At 45.8% G+C, this 27,559-nt stretch overlaps 1 protein-coding gene across 9 annotated transcripts; it reads left to right on the forward strand.

The window, feature by feature from the left end:
* The first annotated feature begins 483 nt into the window (after positions 1–483).
* On the forward strand, positions 484–26,977 carry gpatch8 (G patch domain containing 8). Of its 9 annotated transcripts, none has more exons than XM_035616323.2 (10): positions 624–639; positions 5,966–6,043; positions 10,327–10,345; positions 13,541–13,613; positions 17,738–17,779; positions 20,221–20,288; positions 20,947–21,033; positions 21,155–21,298; positions 21,401–21,531; positions 21,864–26,977. In XM_035616323.2, the coding sequence occupies exons 6-10, from the start codon at positions 20,262–20,264 to the stop codon at positions 25,762–25,764; spliced, it is 4,290 nt and encodes a 1,429-aa protein (XP_035472216.2). In that variant the 5' UTR covers positions 624–639; positions 5,966–6,043; positions 10,327–10,345; positions 13,541–13,613; positions 17,738–17,779; positions 20,221–20,261; the 3' UTR covers positions 25,765–26,977. The 9 variants fall into 9 exon arrangements, with proteins under 9 accessions (XP_035472210.2, XP_047184280.1, XP_035472216.2 ...); XM_035616324.2 differs by lacking the exon at positions 624–639 and adding an exon at positions 6,994–7,029; XM_035616320.2 differs by lacking the exon at positions 17,738–17,779.
* The last annotated feature ends 582 nt before the right edge of the window (positions 26,978–27,559 follow it).

The following is a 27,559-nucleotide window of genomic DNA, read 5'->3' on the forward strand; positions in this document are numbered from 1 at the left end:
TCCCTTCAATTTCAAAAACTTTTACAATACAGGACTCTAAAATTAACAAATAATGCAGTAATAGATAGTTAATTTGTTTACATTGTCCTTTACTGGTGCAAATTTTTACAAACATGTCTGCACTTTGTCCAGGTCCCTTTGGGGTCCTTCTGTGTCTGGGGGCCACTGTGCACTTGTCTCCTTTGCCTTACTGTGTGATCCAGCCTCGCCTACGTCCATTACTGTACAGTAAATATATCCGCTCGAAATAATGCAGTAATAGATAGTGGATTTATTGAGAAATCTGCAATGTGTCCAGGTCCCTTCGGGGCCCCTCTGTGTCTGGGGGCCACTGGTACACTTGCCTCCTTGAATCCATTACTGTACAGTAAATATATCAGCAGACCAACAGTGTAAACATACGAATAAAAGCACGCACACTGCGTTAGTTAGTGACACGACTCGACCGAATCCCCACAGGTGACAGTGTAACATCTCGCTGGTGAGATGTCAGTTCACATCGGGCGCATCGCTGGTGAAGTGCGCATCACCACCAACCACCACAGCGACACGGACGGAGCGAGCAGGGAAGCTGCTGCTGCCTGTGTTCAGAAAATGGCCGACAGATTTTCTAGGTTCAACGAAGACCGTGATTTCCAGGTAAATACGCGTGGGCATATCGGGCATTTGCACGGCTCCGTGCACGTTTGGCCGCGTCTTTTACCCGCACACGGACCGAAACGCGGCGGGACAGCATCGTGCATTCGCGGCGTAGACGTCGCTAGCTTGCTCTGCTAGCACTTTGCAAGCTAGCGGAGCTAACGCCAGTTGCGCTGCGGCTCTTTTGAATTTCACTTCCCGCAACGCCTCAGTGTGTTGGCTGCGTGGTGTGTTTAACTCCCGTCATAGGTTACGGGCCGTAACATCAATCCACGCTAACCCTCTTTACCGTGCGACATGAAAACCCACTATCGGGTCTTATTTGCTCGTTAGTGACCTTGGGTAGACTTGGTTATTTATCGACATATGCTAACGATGGATAGCCAGCTAGCTAGCAGGTTGCTTACTAGCTGGCTGGCTGGCTAGCAGGTTGCTAGCTAGCTAGCTAGATGGCTAGCAGGTTGCTAACGCGAACGCACATTGGGTGGTTGCAGTGCTAGCCAGAAACGGCTGCATCATGTTGACAGCTAGAATTCAACCACCGCGGCTAGTTAGCACGCCTCAGTTAACCCAGTGAACCACATGTTGGTCCGGTTATTGACTGGTATCACATGCACCTGCTTGTGACATATGTGGGTTAACTAAGTAGTGAGTGCACGGCGCACACATCTGAGGACGATCGGTTTTGGACAAACGAACGTGTCCTTGGTCACGCGTGTGCTTCTCTTTTGCCTTCTTTCTAATTGCGATGGTTCCCCGTTTGATCTATTGCCTCTCGGGTTTGAGTTTCAGGACATGTTCATCATTTGCTCAAGTCTCTCGTTAAACAATAGTCAAGTGGTGTCATGTGAGCCCTGGATGATTTTTTTTTTTTTTTTTTTAAGATGCTCTAATCCAGAGCTGCAACGATTAACCCGATTAGTCGATCAACAAAATAATGTCTGAAGCTATTTTCATGACTCAAATAATGCTGAATGTTTACTGTCTCCAAGTGAGATTTCTTCATTTTTCTGTGTCAAATATGATGCTGAACTGAATATCTTTGGATTGGACAGTTGGTCCTCAAAACAAGACATTTGAAGAAGTCTGTTTGGACTCTAGGGAAGTCCGACTGGCATGTTTCCACTATTTCTCCCCTTGTTTCTGCTGAAAACAAAATCCACTTCAAAGTTTTTGTGTAAAAAATGTATTGCAGACTTAATGAGATGCTGCAATTGGGCTTCAGCGAATGCAGTTAATCAAATCCAGTGGATCTCTTCTTGCAAAGTAACAGTCTCTTTATCACACGTTTCTCTGCCCTGTTTGTTTCCTTGCACAGTGTTTGGCCGCTGATCTGACAGTAACTCGATGAGATGATTTATTTCTAAAAAGTCTAACTTTGGATGTCATCCATCCTTCCTAATGAAAGCATATTGAGAATGATTTCAATAAGAAAAATGTGATTCAGTGCACATACCATCATCTGACTATTGTTTTAAGAAAGTTGGCTGAACACTCGACTAGGATCCTAACAAGGGGTTCCTAATTGTGTTTAAAAAAATCTGTATCTACTGCAAATGAATTACACTTGGTGATATTTTTGTCACAAGAGGCTATTATTGGGTCGTTTATTTACAACACGGGTGCCAGAGTTGAGTTGCTGGATTTCATAACCCATCTCTGAGCTCTTTCACTTGCTTATCTGTGATCTAAGACCACAGCCCAGTACAAGCCCCAAACACATCATTACAGGCTCGTCTGCTAAGTAAACCTAATCCGCATTTGACATTAGTTATTGGGCAGTTTTCTTCCTCAGTGTGAATCATTTTCGGAATCCCTGCGTTACCTAGCATCAGTCATACTTTGTATCCACCCATATTTTTTAAGCTTTCCTAACAGGATTTGAATTCTGTGGAACTTCCCTCATTTTGACATAGCCGTTATTAGCTAATGTACCATCCGGCCCTACAAGTGAAACATTGTGAGTAACAGTTTTACCATTCACGTCTGGAATTGTGATTTAGAGTCTTGTTCAGGAACACTCCGCAGAGTGGATAAATGCCAGTACGGACACTTGAACCTCAGTTGACATTCTGCTGCACATGTTGTATGTTCTGAGTTCTTGGACCGGATTTATCAAATGAAACTAACCCCATAAAAATATTTTTTGGGGGGGATCACATGGTTGTGCCCATTCAGACTCAGGTGTCATTACTTGACAGTCTCTAAACATTTGTAACAGGATATGTCTTGATGAACTTAGATATTATTATAAATGGGTAAATTATCAGATATAATATGTATCTGGTGTTCAATTTAGTGTGCCTTTAGTTTTTAATCTGTGTACAAATTGGAGAGTTGTGATGTTTGGTCTGGGTCAGACTAAGGGTTAAAATGAGTAATTTGAATACAAACCCAGAGGGAAGTTCTGGGCTCCCTCTGTTCTCTTTAAACCCTTCCTCATATTGTGATGCCAACATTTTGTTCTGTAATTTATGCCCCCACTAAAAATATGGGAAGTCTTTCTGAACAAAGAAAGGGAAGGCTCTGATGTTTTGGCTGGGTTTGAGGGCTATTTGGTTAGTCAATTATGGGGCATTTTGGTAACGATAGAAGTGAACATACCCGTATGTGTCACTGCACTAGTGTTTTCAGTCACCGCATGATTTACAGTCCATTACTTGGTGGACTGTCTGATGATGTGGCAACACTAATATCACATGTGTCCTCCATGTGCATCACAACAGGCAGCACAGCATCGTCCTCCTGAACTGTCGCCACCAGTTCGCCAGCTGTTCATCAGCTGTGGTGACGCGCGACTGTCCTGCGGCCGATCATTGACAGATCCAGTGACCCTCTCTTGCTCACGCAAGCGTCTTATTGTGCTTTGATGACACAGGCCGCTTGTAAATGGCCCATTGCACGTTTTCTTTGTCGGATTAAAAAGTCATGGCATACTGTATGGTCTTCTTCCAGTTTTGTTGATGTTATCATTTTGCTCTAAATAGGTGAGGAGCCACACCCAAAATTTTAACTCTCACATCAGGTCCAGTCCCCGATTCTGACAAATGAGCATTAAATATGGATACAGCCAGTCTAGATTAAAAAAAAATGAGCAATAATCCCTACTCAAGCCAGAGACCATAACCTGAGTTATAAGAGTGTTTTTGTCAAAATAATTTCACAGAAAATTACCTGTGGGTTTTTAATTGGCAGAGTATAGATGTATAAAAGTTGTTGTGCTGAAAATGTATTGCATTACTTAATTTTTTTTTTTTTTAAACAATTGCAGTAGCTGTATGTTTAAGTAGGAGTCAAGTGTTTGCAGCAACGTTGTGGTGAAATAGTCAACTTATCCGACATTAGCCGTGAAACCCGCGGCAAGTTTAAACATGAGTATAAGGAGAAGTGTGTGTAATTGTGGGGTTTTTTTTCTTCTACGTCCACCGTGTTGGTGTCCAGTGGGAACTCCGTATTCTGCTGCATTCAGTGAGGTGAATCACTGTGTGGTCTGAATGAGTCTGTTGAGTGCAGCTCAAGCTCAACACAGTGGGGGCTCTGTGTGTGAGATCTGCTGTGAAGGCATTCATATGCTCAGTATTCAGAAAGTTTCTCCCCGACTCCACGGACTAAAATCTCGCTGCCAGGCAACACGGCGCAGGAAACACCCACAGATGGTCTAACCCGATATCTACTGCACAACCAGTCCAACAGCTCTGGTGATTTACATTTTCGTTGGAGCAATTAGCATGTTGCTAATCTTGAGCTGCAGAAACACGCGCGGCAGTTTACGAGCTAACACATAGTTGGCCAGCGGTGGCTCTCTCATTTCCTAATGCAGGGCGGGACTGGAGTGCGTCCACTTCACTGTCGTAGCACAAATGGAAATGTACTGTTTTAATGCACACCAGAGGTCAGAGCAAAGATAATTTCTATGCAGCATCGATGTGGTGCTTTTGTACCAGCGTCGGGAAGATGAGGAGGCGAGCGGCAGCGAGAATAAGAAGTCATTGTGGCGGGGGACTTGTGCTGATAGCACATTAAGTGGTCTGAGCAGAAAGCCAGGAGGAAGACACATGAGGGGGGTGGGGGAGCAGGCAGCCATCGATTTTGTTCATATATAAATCCTTTGCGCTACCCCAGCATCTTCCCTTCCCCTAATCCCCGGCTTCAGTCCTGCTGATGCAGGGTCCTGTTACATCTGAATTAATGACTGCCAGTGTGGCATCAAATCACCTCATTATCGTGGGCTGATTTGAGCAGTTGCTTATCTCTGCAAAAAACAGTTTCCCCTAGAGAATGTGGTGGGTAAAGACACTTGCATGGCCCAGCCCATGTCAGCATTGTCTTGTCTGTTGTCTATAAACAGCACGTTCCTTCCCTTAAGTAAGAAACGAACAAATCTCAATTTGTCATATCGTTGTTTCTTTTTTACATTATATTTCTCTTCCTAGCTACAAGCAGCTAATTAATAATAGCAATAATAATAAAACAGCATGGACTAGTTTAGGAATCTTAAATTGTTGTGCTTGTGTGGAGACCAGGGAGAAAACACACTCACACACACACACACACACAACATGACCTTCGTGTCTCCTTTACTGCAAAAGAGAGGAAGCCATCTGTCTCGGAGCATAAACAGCTCTACAAACACACTCCTTTTGGTGAGGGGGTGCAAGCCCATTACTCACCCCCTCTCCCACCCAGGGCATAGATTTAAACATCAGTGCTCAGTTTCTACTAGTAAAGTTGTGCTTCAGATCCAGACTACAAATGGCCAGTGGCAGTTTTTCCTCCACCGCCAGAATAAATTTACCAAGAAAAAAATAAACCATGTCAAGTAAATTTTAAGTAACGGCTTTGAATGAACCAAAAAACTTTGAAGTTTTAAGTTATGATATCAACTTTAAATAGGCCAAATAGGCCCTTTTAAAATGGGTCATGGTGAAGGAATGTTAGGCAAAAATGGGCTTAGCATCTATGCTGTACTTCATGAGGATGTTTAAATATACTGTATCAGTTTTAACATACTGTATAATTATAGATTGCTTGATATATAGTAAACAGTTGGTGTAATTTGTGTTTTGTGTTTCATTTTGTTCTATTTGTTAGAAAAGTATTCTCAAAATACTCAGAGATATTTAATTTACTATCAAAATGACAGAGAAAAGCAGCAAATATTCACATCTAATACTTGGCATTTTTTGCTTGAAATATAATGCAACTGATAAACCATTCAACACAATATATGCGGCTTGTTAGTTTGTCGACAGGTTGTCCTGCCAACAAAGACAGACTGTCCCTGTCACGTTTCTAATAAAGCTTCTGTGTGTGATGTGTCACTCAGGGTGGGAATCACTTTGACCAGTATGAAGAGGGCCAGCTGGAGCTGGAGCAGGCGTCCCTGGACAAGCCCATCGAATCGGTAAGGCCACATCCATCATCTTGAACCATTCGGACCAGCTGTGAGAGTGGATATGATTGGTCCAGGGAGGAATAAGAACCACACTTTGTTTTTTTGTTTTGTTTTACTCCATTCATTCTGTCCATGTAGATGCATCCAGTGTTTTCTTGAACACACTTTGCCACGTAACCTGTAGAATCACTTGTCTCATGTCTATTAATACCCTTAAAGTCCCACCCACTTCCCATGTCCTCTGCCTACTCCATCTCCTGTGTGACAGTTAAAAATGATAATGTATATATGCTAGATCTTCCTGTTTTCATGTAGAGCTTACAGATAAGTTAGATGTTTTTTGTATCAGTGTCCCATTAGTCATTGTTTAGTCATCTTAGCATTCAGATGAGATGACTCATGATCCATGTTGTGGATAAGCACTGTCATTAATGCCTGTTATCTAACTGCTTGAGAGGAATTTTAAACAAACTCAAAAATCCATATTTGGTATTGAGCAGATATAATTCTGAATACTGGAAACAGCAGATTTAATTCTGAATACTGGAAACAACTGTTTTAAGTGATGTTTGACACCAGAGCCCTGCAGTTTTTGTTATCTTTCTCTGGTATGATCCATTGGGGATCTACCTTTTTTAAATTTCATTAATTATTTTACATGCCTTTTAAACAAGAAAACACAAACACATTTGGATTTAGAGTTAAAAAAATAAATGAGGCAGAGTTTACAATTTTAAATTTGCAGTGGCTCAAATATAATAAGTATATGCAGTGCTTATTTCACACTATTTAGCAAATAAGTGAGCCCACATTAGATGGTGTGAATGGCTACATTTGTGTTTGAGTGAGTGTGTCTATGTAGCCGTAGAAAATCAATGTGTTAGTGTATAGTGTTTGTGTCTATAGGACAGTTATCTTATTGTACACAACTTGGGGTGTTCGACATTTCTCTCCTGCAGCGAATTGGCCCCTATTAGCTAAGCAGCAATGACCCGGTTTGTATTTGCACGCTCTGCTTTCTTACTCCTATCTTTAGGGTCCTTGTAACGCTTCTCTGACTATCTCACTCTCTCTCACTCTCTGTTTCACTGCTGTCACACTCTACATCTTTTCTCTCTCTCAAGCTCTCACTTCTCTCTCGCTCCCTCCCTACTACACAGTGATTCGGTGTACAGTACCCTCTGTCATTCTGTGCTGGCATGGTGCTTGTGCAACTGGGACTGCATTTTTCGCTGAAGAGGCACATCAATAATAGCGCAGGCAGCTCTTTTCTTTCTGTCCTTCCCAATCTCCCCCCCCCCCCCCCTCTGTCTCTGAAGCACTGTGGTGAGCAGGCCTGAACTCCTCTTACCTGCAGTGTCGGGTCACCTCTCCTCAACATTATGAATGTGCTTTGTGAGCCGATCAGATGCCATCAGGAGCCAGGCGTAGATCAAAATAATGGCCCCTCAAACAGGTTTTATTGAACACTCACGACAGGTTTCGTAATCTGCCCAGTTAAGGACCAATAACGGATTAATCAATAAAAGCTTATAACTTAATAAAGGCATGTTTTGTATCATGTATCATGAGTAAAGCCGTAACACAACTGCGATAAAAACCTAGCTTTGCAATTTTCAGGAAGCATACCATATTGTTATTTCAATAAAAAGAGCTTTAGGCTACAAATGACCTGTATCTCCTTTATTTTTGAGGCACCGGAAGAGGAACTTCAGTCATCCTTGCCGACCAAGGTCATGTTCCTATGCCTCACTGAAAGAGAAAAACACCATTTACATATTCCTTTTATTATTTACCACACCATAAGATCATATCTGTAGCCTGACCGTGTGTTTTTCATAGCTAGAATCCAGCGAACCGAGAACATACATTTTTTATATCCTGGTCAAGTTTTAGCTATGACTCATATGCACACACACACATCCCCCTGTGTGTGTGTGTGTGTGGGTGGGTAGAAGAGAAAAAAGGGAGAGAGGTGGCCTGCTCGCCTGGCTTGAGTGGCTCTTTTTTTACTCCTGCGCTATTATTTGTGGAGGGGTGCTGAGGGCCGCGCCGCAGCAACACACAGCTCTTCACCCATCTGTGGAAAAAACGGGCCACATCAGAGGTGCCGTCATTTGTAACTTGGTCATCAATAGTAATGCTTGCACGCCTGATGTTTTTTTTCTCTTTGGCATGTGTGTGTCAAAAAAAAAAGAAGAAGAAAGCTGGCAGATGAATTAATCCTGAAGATAATTTTAGTGGATTTGCCAACATGTTTTGAGACACCAGGTACATTGTCCTGGTTCCTGTTATAAGGAAAAAATGTGAGAACATGTACAGGTCAGATGCCTTATTGCATTTCTCTCATTAGAATGAGAGAAGTTGATCTCTACCTCCTTAGCTTTACAATATGTACAGTAGACTTTCATACATGATTAACAGTATACTTTAATGGATACTCAATATCTTACTTACAGGACTGTCCCTGCCTCCTTAGTGTGACCCTCTAAGGTGGTAGGATTTATGGCAGTTATCCACAAGTGTCACCTCTCGGAGCTGTTGGTAAATGCTTTGGCCCAGCCTCTCGGAGCCCCTCCCCTGCCACTTATTGTGTGTGATCTATAGGCAGCTAGAGGTCTGTGGTACTTTATTGGGATCTTTTTTTCCTCTTTGTCTCTCTTCCCCCCCTTTGGCCTCTTCTCTTTTTCTCTAACATTGTTTTTGCATTGCATGTGTTAACTTGGTAGCATTCAGTGCTATTTCCTCTCAACACTTCTGTCCTAAATCACTACTACGGTTTTTCCCTTTTCCAAAGTCATTCCTCCCACGTCTCCTGCCCCTTCCAGTCCCTCAAACCTCCCCTCTTCCTCCTCCTCCCTCCCCTTACCTGACCCCGTCTCAGAGCGATATGCAGTGGGCAGCCTCAGAGCCACAGAAAGCGAACACACAGATCTAACAAACGTGACGATTCATTTCTGGGCAGGTTTATCCAAGCTGCGGTAATTCCGATTTCTCTCTAAATACAGTCACTGAGCCCCGACAGACATTTTAGGTGTCGGCCTATCAGCTGTCTCCAAAGTACGAGGTGTGGTAGCTTTATTTATCCACACCGTATTTTTCCCACAGCTGTTTGTCCCTGTTAACTGTTAGACTTCTGGCAGCTATTGTTAAGAAGAAGAACACATGGAAAAGGTCAAACTCAACCCTTTTAATGTATGGCCCTTATTCTCTGTACAACACCTCAAGCTCTCAATTTAGCACCAGTCTTAACCTAGTGAGCAGCAGGGGTCATGGGTGCAAGGTCGTCATTGAAGCCCCTTTAAAAAAAAAAACAATAAACAAACCAAAAAGAGGGTAAAAACCAGTCTGACCACCTTCCCTCAAACTCAGCGGAAATACTTTTGTTACAGTCTCTGTTTAAAGTTCGCTTGATGAATGGGGTCTTCAGATTCATGAGGTAAGTATTTGTTTTTAAATTATTATAAGTAGAGTTGATATTAATTGGACTTAAGGTGCTCAGTGAATGAAATCTTTAATCCCCTTCACATTAAATCGTTTTACGGAGAAGTAGGGGCCTTCTGCTTTCAGATGTTTGCCACTTGTCGCACAGAGACAATTGTTTTCCTTTAGTCACACCAACAACAGTAGTGGGAGTAGAGTCCAGGAATGTACGGCACCAGGGAGCTGCATTAGTTTATGAGGAGCAGCAGTCTGTCCCTGACCAGCTCCTGCCAGAAGACATTCCTCAGGGACACGAGAAAAAAGGATGATGAGTAACTGCAGCAACCCACTCCTTGCAAGACGGCTAAAGAGTCTGTCACAGCCTTTGTTTTGAGAACATGCAAAATCTAAGATCTGTTAAAGAGCAGCCAACCAGGAACATTTACAGAATATGTGCGGTTTTGCTTACTTTAGGTTGAGTAACTCAGAAATGTCTTATACCCACACAAACACAACCATTCTTGACACATATAAATGTCTCTATATACTGAAGTAATAAGATTCCTAAATGCTCTGAGGTCTCTAGGTGTGGTCCCCTGCATATCTCTTCCTTTACCCAGATCTATCTATCAATTTTATTTGGATAACATTTCTTTATTTTATTTTCCCTTTCTCCTGTATTAACACCCCATTGGTGGATTTATTGACATGCCTACCCTTTTTTTCTGTTTGTATACAGTATTGTGTTTGTTTAAAAGCAGACAGAGATTTGCATTTTTTAAGAAAACTAGAGAAGCTAGCAGAATTGCAGTTGAAAGCGTTTTGGCCGGTTTCTTACGTTGTGTCACGTGTGACTGTTTTTTTGACAGCCCAGTATTTTAAAGCCAGGTTCGTATGGAAATGCCTTCACTCCACTTGCACTGCTGTTGGACTCGCCGTCGTTGCTTTCATCCGTCTGTCTGTCAATTCTTTTGGTGCACTCATCTGTTGTTCAACATGCAGTCTGCGCCTCATCTCCGCCCCCCTGGCCTTTGCTGAGCCCTTTGGAAAAATAAAAAAAGCTGATCTCTTTATTAGTATTTGCAGTAGCGACTGGTGCCTCATTCAACCTGCCCTTTTTTTGTTCTTAAATCTCCCTGAGATAAAATAAAAAATGTCAAATATTTAGAGGAGTATGTTTAATTTAATGTTCTGCAGAGGTTCTCCTTTCACTGTGAACCCCTTGATCCGACATCTCTGAGGATTGTGTAGAGGTAGAGCAAGACTATTTCTTAAGGTGCGTTTTTATTTTCCTCCTTGCTCCCCAGCCTCCTACATCAGCTAACCCCCCAAATTGATATAAATGTTCATGTGCAGATGGTTCTTGCACCATAATACTGCAGTAAGGGACAGAAGCGTTCTCAATGTCGGTGGGAGGGGAGACATTCACTGCAGCAGATTCTGCAGTGTTTCCCCACACAATGAAGTCAGGGGGACATTTTGTCCAGACGGCAGGAGTAAGCACACCTTCACCAGCCAACACAGCCTGCGCATCTCACGACATGTCCAGAAACTGACGGGCTAGAAAGCGTCCTACTCGGTGACAGCATGATAATTTAAACCTTCTGTGTCAATTTTATTGGCCGATACAGGCAGGCTTGCCTCTGGGTCTCTGCCCCACCGTGTGAGGCCCAGCCCAGATTCCTCCCTTATCTCATCCCGCAGAGGAAGGTATCCGACAGTCACATAGCTCAAACATCATGAACTGGAGGGGGGGGATAACCAAACCCTAACAGAAACAGGAAGCGAGGCAGGGTATCTGAGGCAAACATCAGCCAGATATTTTGAATGTTTTCATTCTAGTCATCACGGTGAAGACGTTGTAATGTGACGGTTCTTAAGTCTGACATACTGTTTTTCTTCCAGAAATGTTAAATGGGGCAAAGGAAGGCAACAGTTTGCTCTGAAATACCAACCTTGGTTTAAAAAAATAAAAGGGGGGGTAAAACCAAATGTATCCCAATTGATCCCTTGTGGGCGGAGATGCAGTGTGTGCTGTGTGTGTGACTACCACCCCCCTTCACATGCACTAACCCATTACGAGCCCAGCTCACCTCCACCGCCCTAGAACAACTCACCTTCACCATGGCTCAGCCTGCTCGGTTCTGCCCCCGTGTCCTGACCTCCTCCGTTTGTCAAAGAGAACTAATTGAGCCGCGTTGAGCCATCACCTTCCTCTCTGTGCCTGATCCACCTGAGACTAACACAGTTGGAGTTCTGTTAACCCATCCATCCACCACAACCCCAGCCCGCCCCACCCCTCTGTATGTGTACCATTCCCAGTGCGCTACTAACACCGACGATCCTTTTTGTTAAAACTCTTTAACAAAAAGCTGCATGCTGTTGTTTTTTTTTTGTTTGTTTTTTTCTTCTGTTTTGTACCAACCCCTTCACTTTCTGTTTGTGAAAGTTGACGTCAACCTCTTTGTGATTATAAATATCCTTTTTGTTTGGTTTGTATTTTTTTTTCTTCGTAGAATGCAGCACTCTGGTGAATGTTAGACAAGCTTGGAATAGTTATAATCACAACAGAAACAACCCACTGCTTATTAAGAACTCTCATTGTTTCCTGTTTATTTGTGCTTGAGGATGTAATGTAGTGTGTAGTGGTGGGACGGTCTTGCATTTCACTTAATGTTTTTTTTAATTTTCTTGCTGACCCACACTAGTGATATAACAAGTCTCGGACATGCACATTGGGTCCCACAGTGTCCTAGGAATCCCTGTTGTGAATATTCCTGCCCTTCTCTCCAACCTCTTTGATTCATGATCAGTTGCCTGGTCTTGTCCACTTCAGCGAGTCCGCAAATCCATGTACCGATCTGTCACCACGTTCTTTTAAGTTAATTACTTTCACTCTGATAAAAACAGCACTTCTCTTGGAAATTTCCTGGAAATCACTTCTTCTTTGCTGCTTCAAAATGTGGTCGCGCTGTGCTGGGGAAAAGAAGGAGTGATTTCCGGTAGTGAAGCGTGAATATGTCATGCTGAAAAATATCACATATCGGGAAAAATCTCTAATTGTAGAAACGATTACATTGTCTTTGGTCAAATTAGAAGCGGGCTAACGGCATAAATCCTTATGCTACAGTAAAAAGTATTAACGCGGTTGGGAACAGACCACTGATAACTGACCAGAGAGGCTGGAGGTGTCCAGGAACGTGCAAAACAGATGTTCCTAGTTCATCTAGTGGGGCCACATGCACACGACGCCTCCCTCTCTTCACCTGCACACCCACACATCCCCTCACACGTGCATATTCCGTCCACCCCTGGGCCTTGTAATGGTAATCCAAGGCCCACTAGCTCCACTTCTGTCTCTTCCCTCTCGCTGTATTTCTTTTGTGACAGCTGCATATGTTTCATGGTGGTAACCCCCCCTCCCCCTCCCCCTCCCCCTGTCATGGTTACGGAATCATAGCAAGCTTGGAGTTTCTGGTCTTCGTCTTTGTTAATGCAAGATTTCCATACCTGTTCTGTGTCACTTTTCTTTGTGTACTAAGATCTTGCTCTGTAGTGGTTTCGTATATGTATGCGTGTGATACATATAGTACCCTCCCCTTCCTCCTCCTCTTAACTTCTCAGTTAGTGGATGTGACTTGATGTTTTATCTTTATCACCCCCCCCCCCCCAAAAAAAAAATGCTTATGCCCAATTCCTTTGCCTTTTAAAAAGGTTTTTTAAGCTGCACTGCCACTGTAGAAAGGTACGCTGTAGTTTACAGGCTACACATAGCCTCATGTATTCAACCTACTCTTCCTCTCAGCCCCCCCCCCACCCCCCATCTCCCCCAACCCACCCTTAACTACCACTCCCTGTGCTGGAAAACACTGATGTTACACGCTGTAGGTGATGTGGATGACGATAATGATGATGATGGTGATGGTGGTGGTGGTTGTGATGATGATGATGATGATAGCGTGATCTGAGTGTGTTATTTTGTTTTGTGTGTTTGTTTGTTTTTTATGACCCGTGCCCACGGGGAAAAGCTCATCTTATTATTGGAATATTTTTGGTTTTTTTCTCCTCTCTTCTCTCTGCCAGGATAACATCGGGCACCGGCTGCTTCAGAAACATGGCTGGAAGTTGGGGCAAGGCCTTGGCAAAAGCATGCAGGGTAAGGACTCATTCTTCTGCACACCTACGTTCAAATGTATGCCGGTGGTACTGGGCCACTACCTATTTACTGCCATTTTCTTTCCCCTTCAAATCTCCATTTTTTTTTTTGATGTACTAGCAACTTTTTCTTTTCTCCTCACATCCTTTCTATGACCCCTTCCTTTGTGTCTGTTACTGGCTAAAGTGGATTATTATTTAAACAAACGTCATTCCGGTTGTTCCTGTTGCTCTCGTGCTGCTGTTCCGGAGGCCTCGTAAAGGAATTAGCCTGGCATGAGGGACCCTGGGGGTTGGGGCATGGAAGTCAAAGTGTTAATTTATCTTTGCATAATGGTTTGAGTTTTCAGCAATTCGGAAATAATTCAGGTTTAGGTGGGATTCGTCCCTGTCTAGATTACAGTATAATCGGCTACAGTTTTGTTCACATCCCGTTTGTTCTTATGTCCTGGTTTGTTTGTATTTTAGTGCATTGGTCTCTTACCTTCTCCAGATCTCTAAATCCCAAATGTCAGCTTCGATCAGCTTAATTTTGTGAGGTTTTTATCTTTGGTACAGGAGATAAATGTTGTTTGTATTTTGGGCGGTGGTGCACATAATGAAGAGCACATGACTCTGGGAAATGGCAACATGGCTGCGTCTTTGCATGAATGTAAAGAGTGTAGTGAACACACACTGCACAGAGAAACGATTCTGTACGACCCAGAAGGCTGCTTTAAAGCCATTTACTTACTGCAGGTAACTGTAATTGAATGGCCAAGTTGATATTGACCTGCTGTTACAGAGGGAGCAGGCTCCACTGAGCTCACTGTGTGGGTTACTCCCGGCTAGCATCAGCGCCTCATTAGCTCAACCCTGCTGCGCTCGTAGGCTCATTGGCTCGGAGGCGGTGGTGCAGAGGCCTGGCATGTTTCCACTGAGCCTCTTCCTGTCTCTTCGACCGCTTTCCTCTCCTCATCAATATCTTCATTCTCTCTTACCCTCTTCACTCCACCCTTTGTAGCCTCACCCCCTTGCCTGTTCTCCAGGCTCCAGAGAGGATGATGCGTAGCATTGTCAGTGAGTGATATCATCTCTGACAAGCTAATGAATCCTCGCAGTCTGCTATGAAGCTTGTTTTTTTCCCCCCACATCTTTCCTGGCATCCAGTCTTGTCTACCTCCACCAGCATGTTTGTTTCTGTCCTCGAGGTCCACCCTCATTTTAACTGCAGATCCACCTATTTCATTTATATACCTCTCTTACACTCTGACCTCTCCGTCTCCCTCGGTGGCTCATTTGCAACCCTTGCTCGGTGCACTACCCTCCCCTGTAAAAACCCAGCAGTAACATCTGTGCTCAATATCAGCATTTTTAATGAGAAACACCGCTGCATTCTGCAACGCCCGTGTTTCCAGCAACACACCCAAAAACTCTGGACAAGTCCTGGCCTCGCACGTAAAGATGTGAGAGCCTATGCAGAGCTGGAATAATAAGTGAGTCATTGCATTGACGGCTTTAATTGAAGATGATGAGGTATGAGCTCAGACTTTTGACATCCAACTGGATTTTTGAGGGAATTAGATTTTCAAATTTGAAGCTGAAAGCTGTGTAGGAAAGCTCCTTAATGGTTTGCTTGACTATGGGTCTTTCAGAGCAGGCGATGGCAAAATTTCCTTTATTAAAAAGTTAAAGCTAAATGGGAGGTTGAGCCCCTTTTTCCTGCACTTTTGAATTTTGTCAGTGTTGGTTTGAGAGGTCCTTTTCCCTCATTCTCGTAAATGGCGTCAGATTTATTTGGCACAGTGTGGAAATGGTGTCACAGGCAGCCATCGCTGCAAACTCCTCATATCTGCTGTCCAGAGTTACACAGATCTGATGACTGGCTGCTAATCCGCGTCGCTGCTGCACTCGCACCTCTCGTTCATGCACATATATGGCCTCGTTTCCTTGTGTCATCTTGGAGGTATTCTCAGTGCGACCACGGCCAGTGACCGGAGTAGACCGGGACGCCGCTTGCTTCAGTTCTGGGCAGTCTGACAACTGCGCAGAGGCGGACAACACTGCCGAAATTTTCTGAGCTTAGCATTCAGTGGCCGTTCGTTTGTTTATTTCCATCTGGCCTTGAGCGGCTGAATAGCAGTTCTGTTTGATGTGATAAGAATGTGTGCTTTGTGTGGCTGAGAGAACAAGTTTGCAGGAGCTGACCGTGCTTGTTTTTGCCGCTGGCACCACTGACGTGTGGTTATATAAGCATCCTGCTTTTGTGGGCAGATTAGACTGCGGCAAAGTGTCCAGTTGTTGTAGGAATTAATGGCCCCGGTGTTTGGAGCCCACTTCTATCTCTGCTCGAATTTCCTAGTGCGCCCAGGAGGAGGCTCACAACAACGCAGTTGCACCCATTCTGCATCTCACTGAAGTCTGCTGGATAATCATTATGATCTCACTCTCATTCCCTGTCCCTCTTTGCCAGAAGAGAAGTTTTTTTTGAATTTCGAAGTGAAAGCATTGTGTCCCCTTTTTAAGTTTTTCCACTGTATTGACTTTGTTCTTATTCTTCTTTTGTCCTTTTTGCCCCTTTTTAGGTAAGGTTTGTTGGATCCCCCTCTGTATGTCAGTATGTGCGTGCCTGTGTGCGTGCGCTTGTGTGCGTGAGTGTGTTTTCTTTCTCCCACTCTGCAGTTGACCTCAATGTAACACCCCTTTTTACAGTGTACTGTAGGCTAATGGCCTCTGTCAGCTTCCTCCTCTTTGCTGCATAATCACTAAAACCTTTGTTCCAATCTGCTCGAGAGTGAAGCACTTCGATTTGAACGAAGAACAAAAAAATCACTTCTGAATCAAGGTAGATTTAGGAAGCTGTGATTCCATCAAACCCCGTACAATCATCATCTCCACGTATCTTAGATTTTTTCGTATTTTTCCTCTTCGAGTTTCCGTGGCTGCTGTCGGCTATCTGATTGGCTGTCACCACGGCTCAGACTTTGAATGGCTTGCAGAGTAGACAAGTCCCCCTCCCCCCTTCCCCTCCCTGCTTGTTTGCCTGTCTCTACCTCCAAACCTGTTAAACTTGTGTGAATGTGTGTGGTTATTATGTGGGACTGAGACACGAGTGTGTGTTTGTGGGTGTGTGCGCGCGTGTGTCTGTTACTGACCGGGCCATAGAGTCAACTTACAGGGAAAACCTCACCACCCTTCTACGCCCTGAACGTCTCTGTCCCCATGGTTACACGCTCCCATCCTGCCCCCCTTGTTTCTTTGCCCCTCCTGCACAGCATGTTTGTCCCAGAGGTGCACTCCAGTCCTGCCTGCCTCACACTGTCACACTCACCTGGGGCTTTAAGCAGTGTTGGAGGTAGTAACGCACTGAACCACTGTTTTCACTCTCAAAACGGGCGCACTGTTCACATTTTTTTTTAAGTGTACTCTGGTTAAAGATTCCTCTTCCATAGCGATGCAGACACCTGCTCTAAGCACTGCTTAAAGCCTTGCTGGCTCCTTCCTCGGGTACATTTTTATGTATGTCATGTGTCCACTTGTTCCCGGGAGTTTAAGCACATCCCCCAAAAAACAAGCTTGGTGGTTGTAGGCTAGCGAGGAAATGAAGGAATCTCGGGGGGGAGAATAAGTAACTGGGCTGACCACCATGAAGTGACAAAAGCTCAAGGGGGGGGGGGGGGGGGGGGGGGGGGGGAATCTCAGACTAGATATTTGACCACAAATGTTTCCCCTGTAGCATGCACTGCAAAAGTAGATTTCACAATTTTTGCTAGATGTTACACTTTCTTCCTTTACCTGTCAGATTGTCTGTCTTTTTTTTTATTATCTAATAATAAAAAGATATTGGACTTTTGGCATACTTTGTAAGGGTGGTACCCGTGGGGCATACTGTGGTTGAGATGATGCCAGTTTTAGGGACCTGGGGACTGGGACCAGTGGTCGGGGAGACAGTGGTGAGAGGAAATCCCTGTAAGCACTTAGACCCTGAGTGAAGGGACGAGGGGGGGTGGGTGGTGGGGTGACACACTAAAGCCCCTCTGGTAATGAACCCCCCTTTGACCCCACAACCACACTCCCAACCCCACCCTCCCCTTCTCTATGTGCCTCAATCTTCCTGCTTAACCAATTGGTGTTTCTTTTTTACAGCGATTTGATCCTGCCCATGTTGTGCTGATGGTAAACTTAGTGGTAAATGTTATTTTATCCCCCAATTGAATTGTTTTCTTTTTAAATTTTTGTTTTGATTTCTCCCATTATCTTTTTTTTTTTCTTTCTCGTTTTCCTCTCATCCGAGCACCAATGCTACATAGGCTTTCAATTCTTTCTGTATTAGTCCTCATCCTGCTGCTTGTATATTATCATGCATACGTATTACTCTTAGAACATTGTCATTTTGTTTGTTTTCAGTTTTTTTTTTTTGTTGTTTTTTTTAAACCTTGTGATTCACACCCTGTGATTTAGACGCACATTGTTTTTGTCTGGTCGCTTTTGTTTTCCACTGGAATGGGTAATGTGGAAGTATTGTCACTTGTGTTTTAAAAATTGGTGATAGCTTGGGATGACTGATTCGTTCATTAATCTTTAATCCTCGGCCTGACTTGTGACTCCACTCAGACAGACCACTGCAGTGGCTGGCTTAACCGACCAAACCCTGAGATTTTGGTTTCACTTCTCTACTGCTGTGGGGCAAACGACATGAACACACATGTCGTAGCAGTAGATCGTCTAATCATCTAAGATGTTACACAGTCATTCCTCTCCTCTCGCCACCTCCTCGGTAGAATAAGGCCTCCAAAAATCTTTTTCTCAGTCAAAGGCCCTCGCAGCTGACAGACACTGCAGTGGGACTGAGAGTCCAGGCAGGCAACTTTATGTTCCAATGCCCATGCATCCATGATTTCTGAATTAATGTCATTGGGCTGTGATGACTAAATTATTTAAGGAAAAGCGTATGAACGACACAGATATTCTTACCCTTCTCTCTCCAGGAACGTAAGAATATACCAGGAAGTAGCCCCCATTAAAAGTAATAAAGTTTAAAAGCCTTCAAATGCATTAATATTTAATACATAATGCATGTAGCCCCATGGGCTGTTTTTGCCTCAAAATATGACCGTGTGAAGGATAATGGGAAATGTAAAGCATTGCTTTTCTTTTTTCTTTCAATTTGAGAAAACCCTTAATTTTTGGAGTAAGTAATTTAAATCAACAAGTTTTATTTGGAGCAAGAATTACAACAATAATTCCATATGCCCAATGGTATACATATAAAATTGATTCATGGAGAAAAAAAACACCCCTAACTTGAATATGTGGGAGGGGGAAAAAAAAAAACTGAAACCAAACTGAATTGATAATCACTATCAGTAAGATGGATTATTGTATCTGGCTGGCAACAGGAGCAGCAGACTAGTCCAAATTCTTTTTATGCCCTTTGTTTTTTGAGATTCCCATGTCTACCTGTCTGTCTGTCCTCCCCCTTCCTTCTCCTCCCACCCATACCCATGTTTTACCAGGTAAGTATCCCCCATCCCTTGCACTGTCACCATGGCGATACCTGGCCTGTGACGTCACTCTGCTGTAGTTCAGTGCTTGTGTCCTTTTTTAATTTTTTACTCTTGTCTTTATCTCTGCTTTGTTTGGCTGATTATGAGTGGATTAAGCAGTTCTGTGTCAATCTCCAAAGTAGTTTTGATTTTTTTATATATTTTATATCTTTAATGTTTCATTCTGTTTCTTTTCTTTTTCTTTTTTTTGGTTGTCTTTGGTTTGTTTTGTTTTTCTACAGTTAATTTCCTTCTGATCTAGCTCTTTTCACAGCTTACATAACATGGCTTAAGTAAAACAAAGGTAAAATTATCTTTAAGCCTTGGTCTTGATGAGGAAGGGGGCCCGGGACAAGGGGGTAACACATTTGGACCTTAGGACAGTCAAAGGGGCTCGCGAGGGTCAGCCAGCCCACAGGAAACAGATGATGCAATAGGCCTTAGATAATATTTGGCTTTGTCTCCTCATGAGAGGATGTCGCAGTGGCATCGGCGAGCTCAGCTGCACAGGCAGCGGCTGCCACTACAGCTCCCTTCAGTCATGCACACACCACCTCCACACGCAGTCCCTTAAGCTGTATCGTCCTTGGTAAACTTGGCATTCTGGTTTAACAGGACTGCAGCAATGAGCGGGTAGAGGAGGGGTAAGAGAGCACTGCAGAGATATGGAATCCGATTGGCTTAAAGCAGACAATCTTGTTTCAGGTGAATCTTTTTTTTCTAGTTTAGAAATATAGCCGAACAAACCCTCCCCCGGACGCCCTCAACTTCATTTAATTCAACAAGAGTTGCACAGTAAGTGCAGCTAATTCGGCTCATTCAAAATGCAAATCAGCAGCCGGGTCAAATGAAACGTGAAGGATGAATTGGCCTGTTCGTTGGTTGGCTGCAGTAAGCTGTGAGAATGGCTGGTGTTTGGTTCACTGTAGCTTTCTGGTCTCTTTGCACTTCAAGCCAAAATTCTCTAACCCCAGCACCCTATGCTCTAAAAGCAGGCTGTCTCCGAGCTGACCCCCCCCCCCCTCCCCCCCTGTCCCAGTGTCAGAAACTCACCCGGTCCTTTCTCTGTCTCTTTTCCCTCAGGACGCACCGACCCTGTGCCCATTATCCTCAAATATGATGTCATGGGGATGGGACGGATGGAGATGGAGGTGAGATCTCATCACTGTGATTTTAAACGCTTACTTCCCTCCCAAAAAGCTACTGCCGCTTTGACACATCTCAACTATTGGTTGTAGAAATAATATTGAGGAATTCGTTGGCTTTCAGCCTGGGAGTAAAAGATCATGTTCGTTTGTCAAAAGTTCTGCGCTTATGCTGTTAAGTAGAAACAACAACAGAGTCCTTGGCCAATGGCCCGACAGAATTTAATGGCAACTGCAATAACAACTTGTAAAAGCTCACCAAAAGTTACTCTGCTTTGCTTTGAAAGATTTTGTTGGCCATTTGCTGACCTTTGACCTCGAAACCCTGTTTCAGATAAACAGGCCTTGAAACAGAAAACACAGCAAATTTAAGATGCAGGGAGGATGCCTCTGAAGTTTCTGGAATTTTAGTATTCATGCTCAGTCAAATTTGACCTTCACATATTCGGTAGTCCAAAGGAGCACATGACCCTGAATCCCTCATGTCTCAACCATCAACGATCTGTGTGCATCGGAAACTGGCACAAGCACACACGTGTTTCCATAGTTCCTGTGGCCCGGATCCATTTCAGTTTGCGAAACACGGGACCTTATAGAATAATGCAGTGTAAGATGTATTACGCCTGCTGCCGCCGTGTTGTAATTGCTATGTTTGTCCTTTCAGCTGGACTATGCAGAGGACGCCACAGAGAAGAGAAGAGTGCTCGAAGTGGAGAAGGAGGATACAGAGGAACTGCGGCAAAAATACAAGGTGAGGCCTTTCAGCCTGTCGTCACACTGACGACTGATGTCATGCTGTAAAGATTGTTTTTTTTCTACTGCTTTTTAAGATTGATTCACTCATTCTCTCCGTTGTTTTCTTTCCATTTTAGGACCAGGTGGAAAAGGAAAAAGCCATCGCAAAGGCTCTGGAAGACCTGAGAGCCAATTTCTACTGTGAGCTATGTGACAAACAGTACACCAAGCACCAGGAGTTTGACAACCACATCAACTCTTATGACCACGCTCACAAGCAGGTACTGTTCACTGTCCGTCTTTGTACTTTTAATCTGTTTTACTTTAAATCAAAAGGGAACCTGACAAGCTTTGTCTCTCCCCATCTTGTCCTTGTCTCGCAGAGGCTCAAAGAGCTGAAGCAGAGAGAGTTCGCCCGTAACGTTTCGTCACGTTCCCGAAAAGGCGGAAAGAAGCAAGAAAAGATGCTGCGGCGATTGCACGAGTTGGCAGAGCAGAGGAAACACCAGGACCGGTGAGAATTTATTCCAGGGGCGCCCTCTGCTGGCTGGATTCTACATTTATCTATTAATGACTGAGTCTGTTGAGTTCTGGATTATGATTGCGCAACCTGGAAGGTCAAAACAAATACTCTAACAGCCTCTAAATCCCCCAAATTATTATTTTTTTTAAAATAAAATTGATTTCTGATAATTAAATCAGCAGGGATTCCGCAAGTGATGATAAAGAAAACACAACAGTCATTCAATTATCCTCTTACCATCGTCACTGAAATGAAGTCTGTCTTCTCTTTAGTTGGAAACATTGATGATACATCACATTGGTTACGTGCTTCTGTGTTTTTAGGACTCCAGGAAGTGGGCCCATGTTCAAACCCACCACAGTGGCCGTAGACGGAGAGACGGCAGAAGACGGGGACAACATGACGCCCGAGAACCCTGCTTTGACGGAGTGTGTCCCGGAGCCGGAAAAAAGCCAAGCCTCCCCAAAGCCTGGCCCAGCCATCAGCTTCTCTCTGGGCAAGAACAGCTCCTCCTCCCCGACCCCGAGCAGTGCGTCCAAAGTCAGCGTCTCCTTCTCTTTTGCCAAGAAAGCTCCGGTGAAGCTGGAGACAGCGGCTGCAGTGTTTGCCGATCACGGTGAGGAGGCCATGGAGGACGAGGAGAGCCAGGACGGGGAAAAGGCAGGAGGACAAGAGGAGACACCCGTCTCCGGAACAGAAAGCCCCAAGGGAGTATCGGGAGGAGTTGAAGGAGGAGAGGGCGAGGAGGCGGCGGGGACAGAGGAGGTGCAGCAGCCCGACGACGGAGCCTCGCTTGCCTCCACACTTAACAAGCTGAAGATGATGATGAAAAAGGAGGAAGGATACGCCGGACAGGAGCCTCAGTACTATCACTATATACCTCCAGCTCACTGCCGCGTGAAACCACACTTTCAGTTTTTGTTGTTCATGAAGGCGACGGATCAGTGTGAGATCAAAGTAGATGAAGACGAGGAGGAGGAGGAAGACGAGCTGGAAGAAAAGAAGATTAAAGAAAGCCCCGAACGAGAACCGAATCCCGACGTTACAGATTCTAGCCCGAACAAGCCCGAACAAGAACAAGAGGAAAAACAAGAGGAAGAGGAAAAGGAAGCCACTTCAACCGCCGATTCCGAGCCAACTCCTCCGTCACCTAAAGTGAAGACGCAGGACGTGTCTTCATGCGCGGCAGACGCGGCAGACGTGGCAGACGCAGTTTCCACGGCACCAACTTCACCCCTGCAAAAAGCAGAGAACACACCAGTTACTATGGATTCCAATTCCGGCCCTAAAATCCCCACTGGTCCCTTCTTCCCAGTTCTTAGCAAAGATGAAAGCACCACCCTGCAGTGGCCCTCTGAGCTCCTTGAGTTCACAAAAGCACAGCCTTCCCTGTCTTACAGCTGTAATCCCCTCTACTTCGACTTCAAGCTCTCCCGCAATAAAGGAGCACGTGGTGGTAAAGCGGCAAAGTCGCCTAAGCCCGAAGAATCTGACGACAAGGGGCAAGAGGTGGCGACCTCAACAGCGGAAGTAGACACGACTACTACTAAACCCGGGACCAGCGCCGACAAAGAAAAGTCGGTGACGAAGGGAGAAACTGGCAAATTAGAAGGTGATGAGCAAAAGCCTGAAACTGGCAGCAGCAGTGCCAAGAAGAAAAAGAAGAAGAAGAAGCATAAGAAGTCTGCAAAGCACTCAAAGCGCAAAGAAAAAGAAAAAGGAGCGGCACAAGACGCAGAAGGAGAGACGGAGGTAATGCAAGAAAAGCCCAAGAAGAAGAAAAAACACAAACGGAAGAAGAGCAAAAACAAAGCTCCCAATCAGGAAGAAGCTGCAGGTGACGAAAAGGAGAAGGCGAAACCAAAGTCGGAAGATAAAGCTGTTTCCTCCACTGTTCAGCTGACAACAGGAGGGGGAGGAGCCACAGCAAATACAGGAGTCGAGTTGGGGAAGAGGAAACGTTCCGCTAAGGAAGTGCCTTCCAAGTCTGCGGCAGAGGAAGGAGGAGCCAGAAAAAGCTCAGATAAGGCGAACACCTCCGAGGAGCACAGCGGCGCCAAGCGCCAAAAGACGGAGTCTGGCGCATCTCAAGGTGCCTCCTGCTCCACCTCGGCCCAGAAGAGTCCCGGTCCAGGTAGACCCCCGAGCAGCGAGAGCGAAGAGGAAGGGGGCTCCAACACTCAACGCTCACGCCATCACCGGTCAAGTCCCCGGGAACAGCGGCGCCACCACAGTGAGGAATCCAGGCGCTCCTGCAGCCGCTCGTCAAGACGAGGGGAGAGACGGGGCACCAGCCGGCGGCGCCACCGCGGCAAAACCTCCCACAGTCACTCCTACTCCAGCAGCTCCGAGCGCTCCTCGGCGGGCAGCAGCGCCTACAGCCACCGCAGCCGCAGCTACTCCGACAGCTACAGTGACGACAGCGCCGAGGGCCGCAGGCGGCGACGCTCCAAGCGTTCCTCAGAATCTGAGTACGAGCGGAGGGGCAGTCGAGGACGCAGGCGCTCCAGGAGACACCAGTACTCCTCTTCGTCCTCGGACGACTCCCGCTCGCGTTCGCGCAGCTACAGCCGCAGGAAGCGGCACCGGCGGCACCACCGGAGCAGCTCCCGCAGCTCCAGCAGCTGGAGCCGCAGCACCAGCGCCAGGTCCTGGAGGCGCAGCTACAGCCGGAGCCATAGCTCCGCCAGCCGCTCCTCCAGCTCGGCCAAAGTTTCCCCCCACCGCCGGGTTCCCAGGGGCCGCGGTGACGGCGACGCACTCCGCAGAGACTTCAACCGCTCTCGCATCTACCGCTCACAGTCCCCACGATCCAGAGGCCTTAACCGCAACGCCCACTCGTCCAGTTCTCAAGCTCTGAGGCCAGGAGGGTCCCGGGACGCAGGGGAGCAGAAGAACTCCCTCACCGCACGGCAACTTCTGGAGAGGGTTCAGTCGAAAAAAAGTTCCGACGATTCCGCCACTGGAACAAAATCTGGCGTTAAGATTAAAGACCCGCCTCAGGGCTACTTTGGTCCCAAACTACCCCCGACCTTGGGGAGTAAAGCCATGCTTCCGCTCTTTGGCAAACTGCAGGCAGGGAAGAAGCCCTTGATTCCCTTAACCAGACCGGACGAGGGCGAGAAATCAGGAACGGGGAAGGAGGCCGAGGCCGAAGTCATCCTGGTAGAGCCCATCAGGGAATTTCCTCCTCCACCGCCGCCTCCAGCTCCACCTGTTCAAAAGGTTGAGGAAGCCCCACAGATCACCGTCGTACAGGAGGAGACGCAGCACCCAGCTACAGAAGAAGTGCTCCAAGACCCTCAGCAGTTGTTTGAACAGGAGCCTTCCATGATGATGCCTCAGTACCAAGGAGATCCAGGACAGGACCCCTCCCAGAACCCCATGATGGAGCCCCTCATGCCGGAAATGCAGCAGCCCCAGCAGATGCACGCGTACCCTGCGTATCCACCGCCCGACCTGGAGGGCGAGGGCATGGAGGCGGAGGAGGACGGACTGGCTCCTCTGGAGAGTCAGCCCATCACCTTCACGCCGGAGGAGATGGAGAAGTACAGCAAGCTGCAGCAGGCAGCGCAGCAGCACATCCAGCAGCAGCTTATGGCCAAGCAGGTCAAGACGTTCCCCTCGGCCGCCGCTGCAGCAGCTGCTGCCAACATGGCCGCCAACTTGGCGCCGGCTCCGCCTCAGCCGACCCTGCAGCAGATCCACATCCAGCAGCCAACCGTGTCCATGGCCTCCGGCACGTCGATCACCACCATGCAACATGCCATCCTGCAACACCACGCCGCCACCGCCGCGGCCATGGGCATACACCCGGCGCACGCCCACCACCCGCACCCCGCGCACGCCCAGTTGGCCCAGGTGCACCACATTCCCCAGCACCACTTCACCCCCATCTCCCTGTCCCATCTGGGCCATTCCCTGGGCCACTCCCTCGGACACTCCCTGGGCCACTCCCTCGGACACTCGCTGGGCCACGCGGGGATGATCCCCGCCCACCATACCGCCTTCCTCTCTGGTCAGCCCATACACATTATTCCCGCCTCCGCACTTCACCACACCCCTCTGGCTCTGCACCACGTCCCACATGGCCTCTACCCGACACTCTTCACACCTCGGCCCTCGCAGGCCGCCGCCGCCGCAGCGGCGCTCCAGCTCCACCCACTCCTACACCCGATATTTTCAGGGCAGGACCTCCAGCACCCCCCCAACCATGGCTCTTGAGTAATAATGAAAGTGAGAGTTAGTATCACAGCTCTGGTGGGAAGACGTGACCTGAAATGTCTTGGTTGGTTTGGGGGTATCAGATGAAGTCGTGGCGACGGGGTTGCAGGAAGCTCGTCCAACCACCGTTCTACTGGCCGACACGGTGCAGCAAGTTGTAGCCACAAAGTGGTGCTGCCTGCGTCGGCTTTAAAATCGACTCTTAAAGACTTTTCTTATAGTTTGCCCTGTATTTATGGGGCAGGGGGTCAGTTTAAAGAGACTCGCTCAAGACACTGGTTTATACTCCACGTAGGGGGAATATTAACAGAATCCATTTTGTTTTGATGACAGATCAGAAGAAACCACTGGAGTTTTGTCGTTACTCGTTTTTCCACTTAAAATATATTAATCTCACAGTTTTTTTCCGCTTATGTTTGGTAGCCAAAGAGAGACGGGAGGAGGAGGCGGGGGCTCGAAACCGCTTTGACTCTTTAACGTAAACGTCAGACGTGCTATTTCATAATGTAGATCTTTCTGTTTTCACACGACTACTCGCTTTCTTATCGGATCCCCAGTCTCAAGAATAGTTTGTAACGCAGTAACTTGTACATATATCAGTGTGTAATGTGAAGAATCCCGCCAATGATGACCATTATGTAATCACAGCAGCGGTGTCCCGGTCGGCATGACATTGTCATTCAAGACCCCCCCTCCTCTCTAAGGGTTGAAATGTGATGTGGGGGTTTTTAATATCCGTGACGCTCGTGTTCTCCATGGTGAGAGGGTACACCTGAATGAATTGCACTGAAACCTGTACATCATGATGGTGCTTTGTGCATCATGTAACAATAAGATTGTAGTATACTGCAATAACTGTATTTTTTTTTTCTGTTTTTAAATTATTTTCCAGAAATGCTCCTTCATAAGAAGGACTTTGTGTTTTTTCTTTTTTTGTTGTTTTTTTCCTTGTGTAATTTTGTAAATAAAACTGCTGTAGATTAACCTATTAACACTCTAGAGGTTTGTGACTGCTGTTTGGAAAAAAAGTTTAAAAAAAATGACGAGTGGGACAGGAAAATGGACGCTTGTCTTTTTACCAAGGTTATTTCTAAATTCCCCCCCCCGGCTGAGACTGGGACGAGCGAAGGATCGTGGTCTGTCAAACAGTAGCAGCGCTGTATTTTTTAAAGACTTAACTCTGTTTTCAGCAAATAAAAAAATCTTGAGTTCACGTCTTGTCTTTTTTCCATGATACTGTTTATAGGCGGATGAAATGAAATTCACGTGTAGACACTAGAGCTGCAACAGATTTGTAATGGACTACTAAACTATTTTGATTATCGGTTCAAGTAGTTTTTATGGTCCTCTATGACCGTAAATAAATATCTTTGGTGTGTGGACAAAAACAAACATCAAATTTTTCACCATTTTATGGACCAAACAATCGATTAATCAAGAAAATAATCGACAGATTTGTGAAGCTTCACCAAATTGCATAGATTATCAGTCACCTAAAGATGCCTAATATTTTTTCCCCAATCAAGATCCATGAATTCTTCCCTGGCAAATTGGTGGATATGTCAAAAAAATCACCCTCTCATGCAATGTAAGTGATGAATGAAGTTAGTTATTATAAAAAAAATCCTGGATTCGCACCATGGTTGAATGGGTTCTTTCTTGGCCCACGTCCCATCCTGCCATCAGGATAACTCTTTTTTTTTTTTCCCCCGTAGTTCTGCTGACAGAAAAAGGAGGTAATGAACCTGATCTGGGTCAGACGGGCCTGCGGTCCCTGCAGAGGTCAGTGCTGAAC

Source organism: Scophthalmus maximus, chromosome 17, assembly GCF_022379125.1.
Source record: "Scophthalmus maximus strain ysfricsl-2021 chromosome 17, ASM2237912v1, whole genome shotgun sequence".
Lineage (NCBI taxonomy): Eukaryota > Metazoa > Chordata > Actinopteri > Pleuronectiformes > Scophthalmidae > Scophthalmus > Scophthalmus maximus.

Coding starts and splice junctions, on each gene's coding strand:
- gpatch8 (XM_035616317.2), top strand. CDS start 487: ATGTCAGTTCACATCGGGCGCATCGCTGGTGAAGTGCGCATCACCACC. Junction 640..5,965: donor ACGAAGACCGTGATTTCCAG/GTAAATACGCGT, acceptor TGTGTCACTCAG/GGTGGGAATCACTTTGACCA. Junction 21,299..21,400: donor ATGACCACGCTCACAAGCAG/GTACTGTTCACT, acceptor CTTGTCTCGCAG/AGGCTCAAAGAGCTGAAGCA.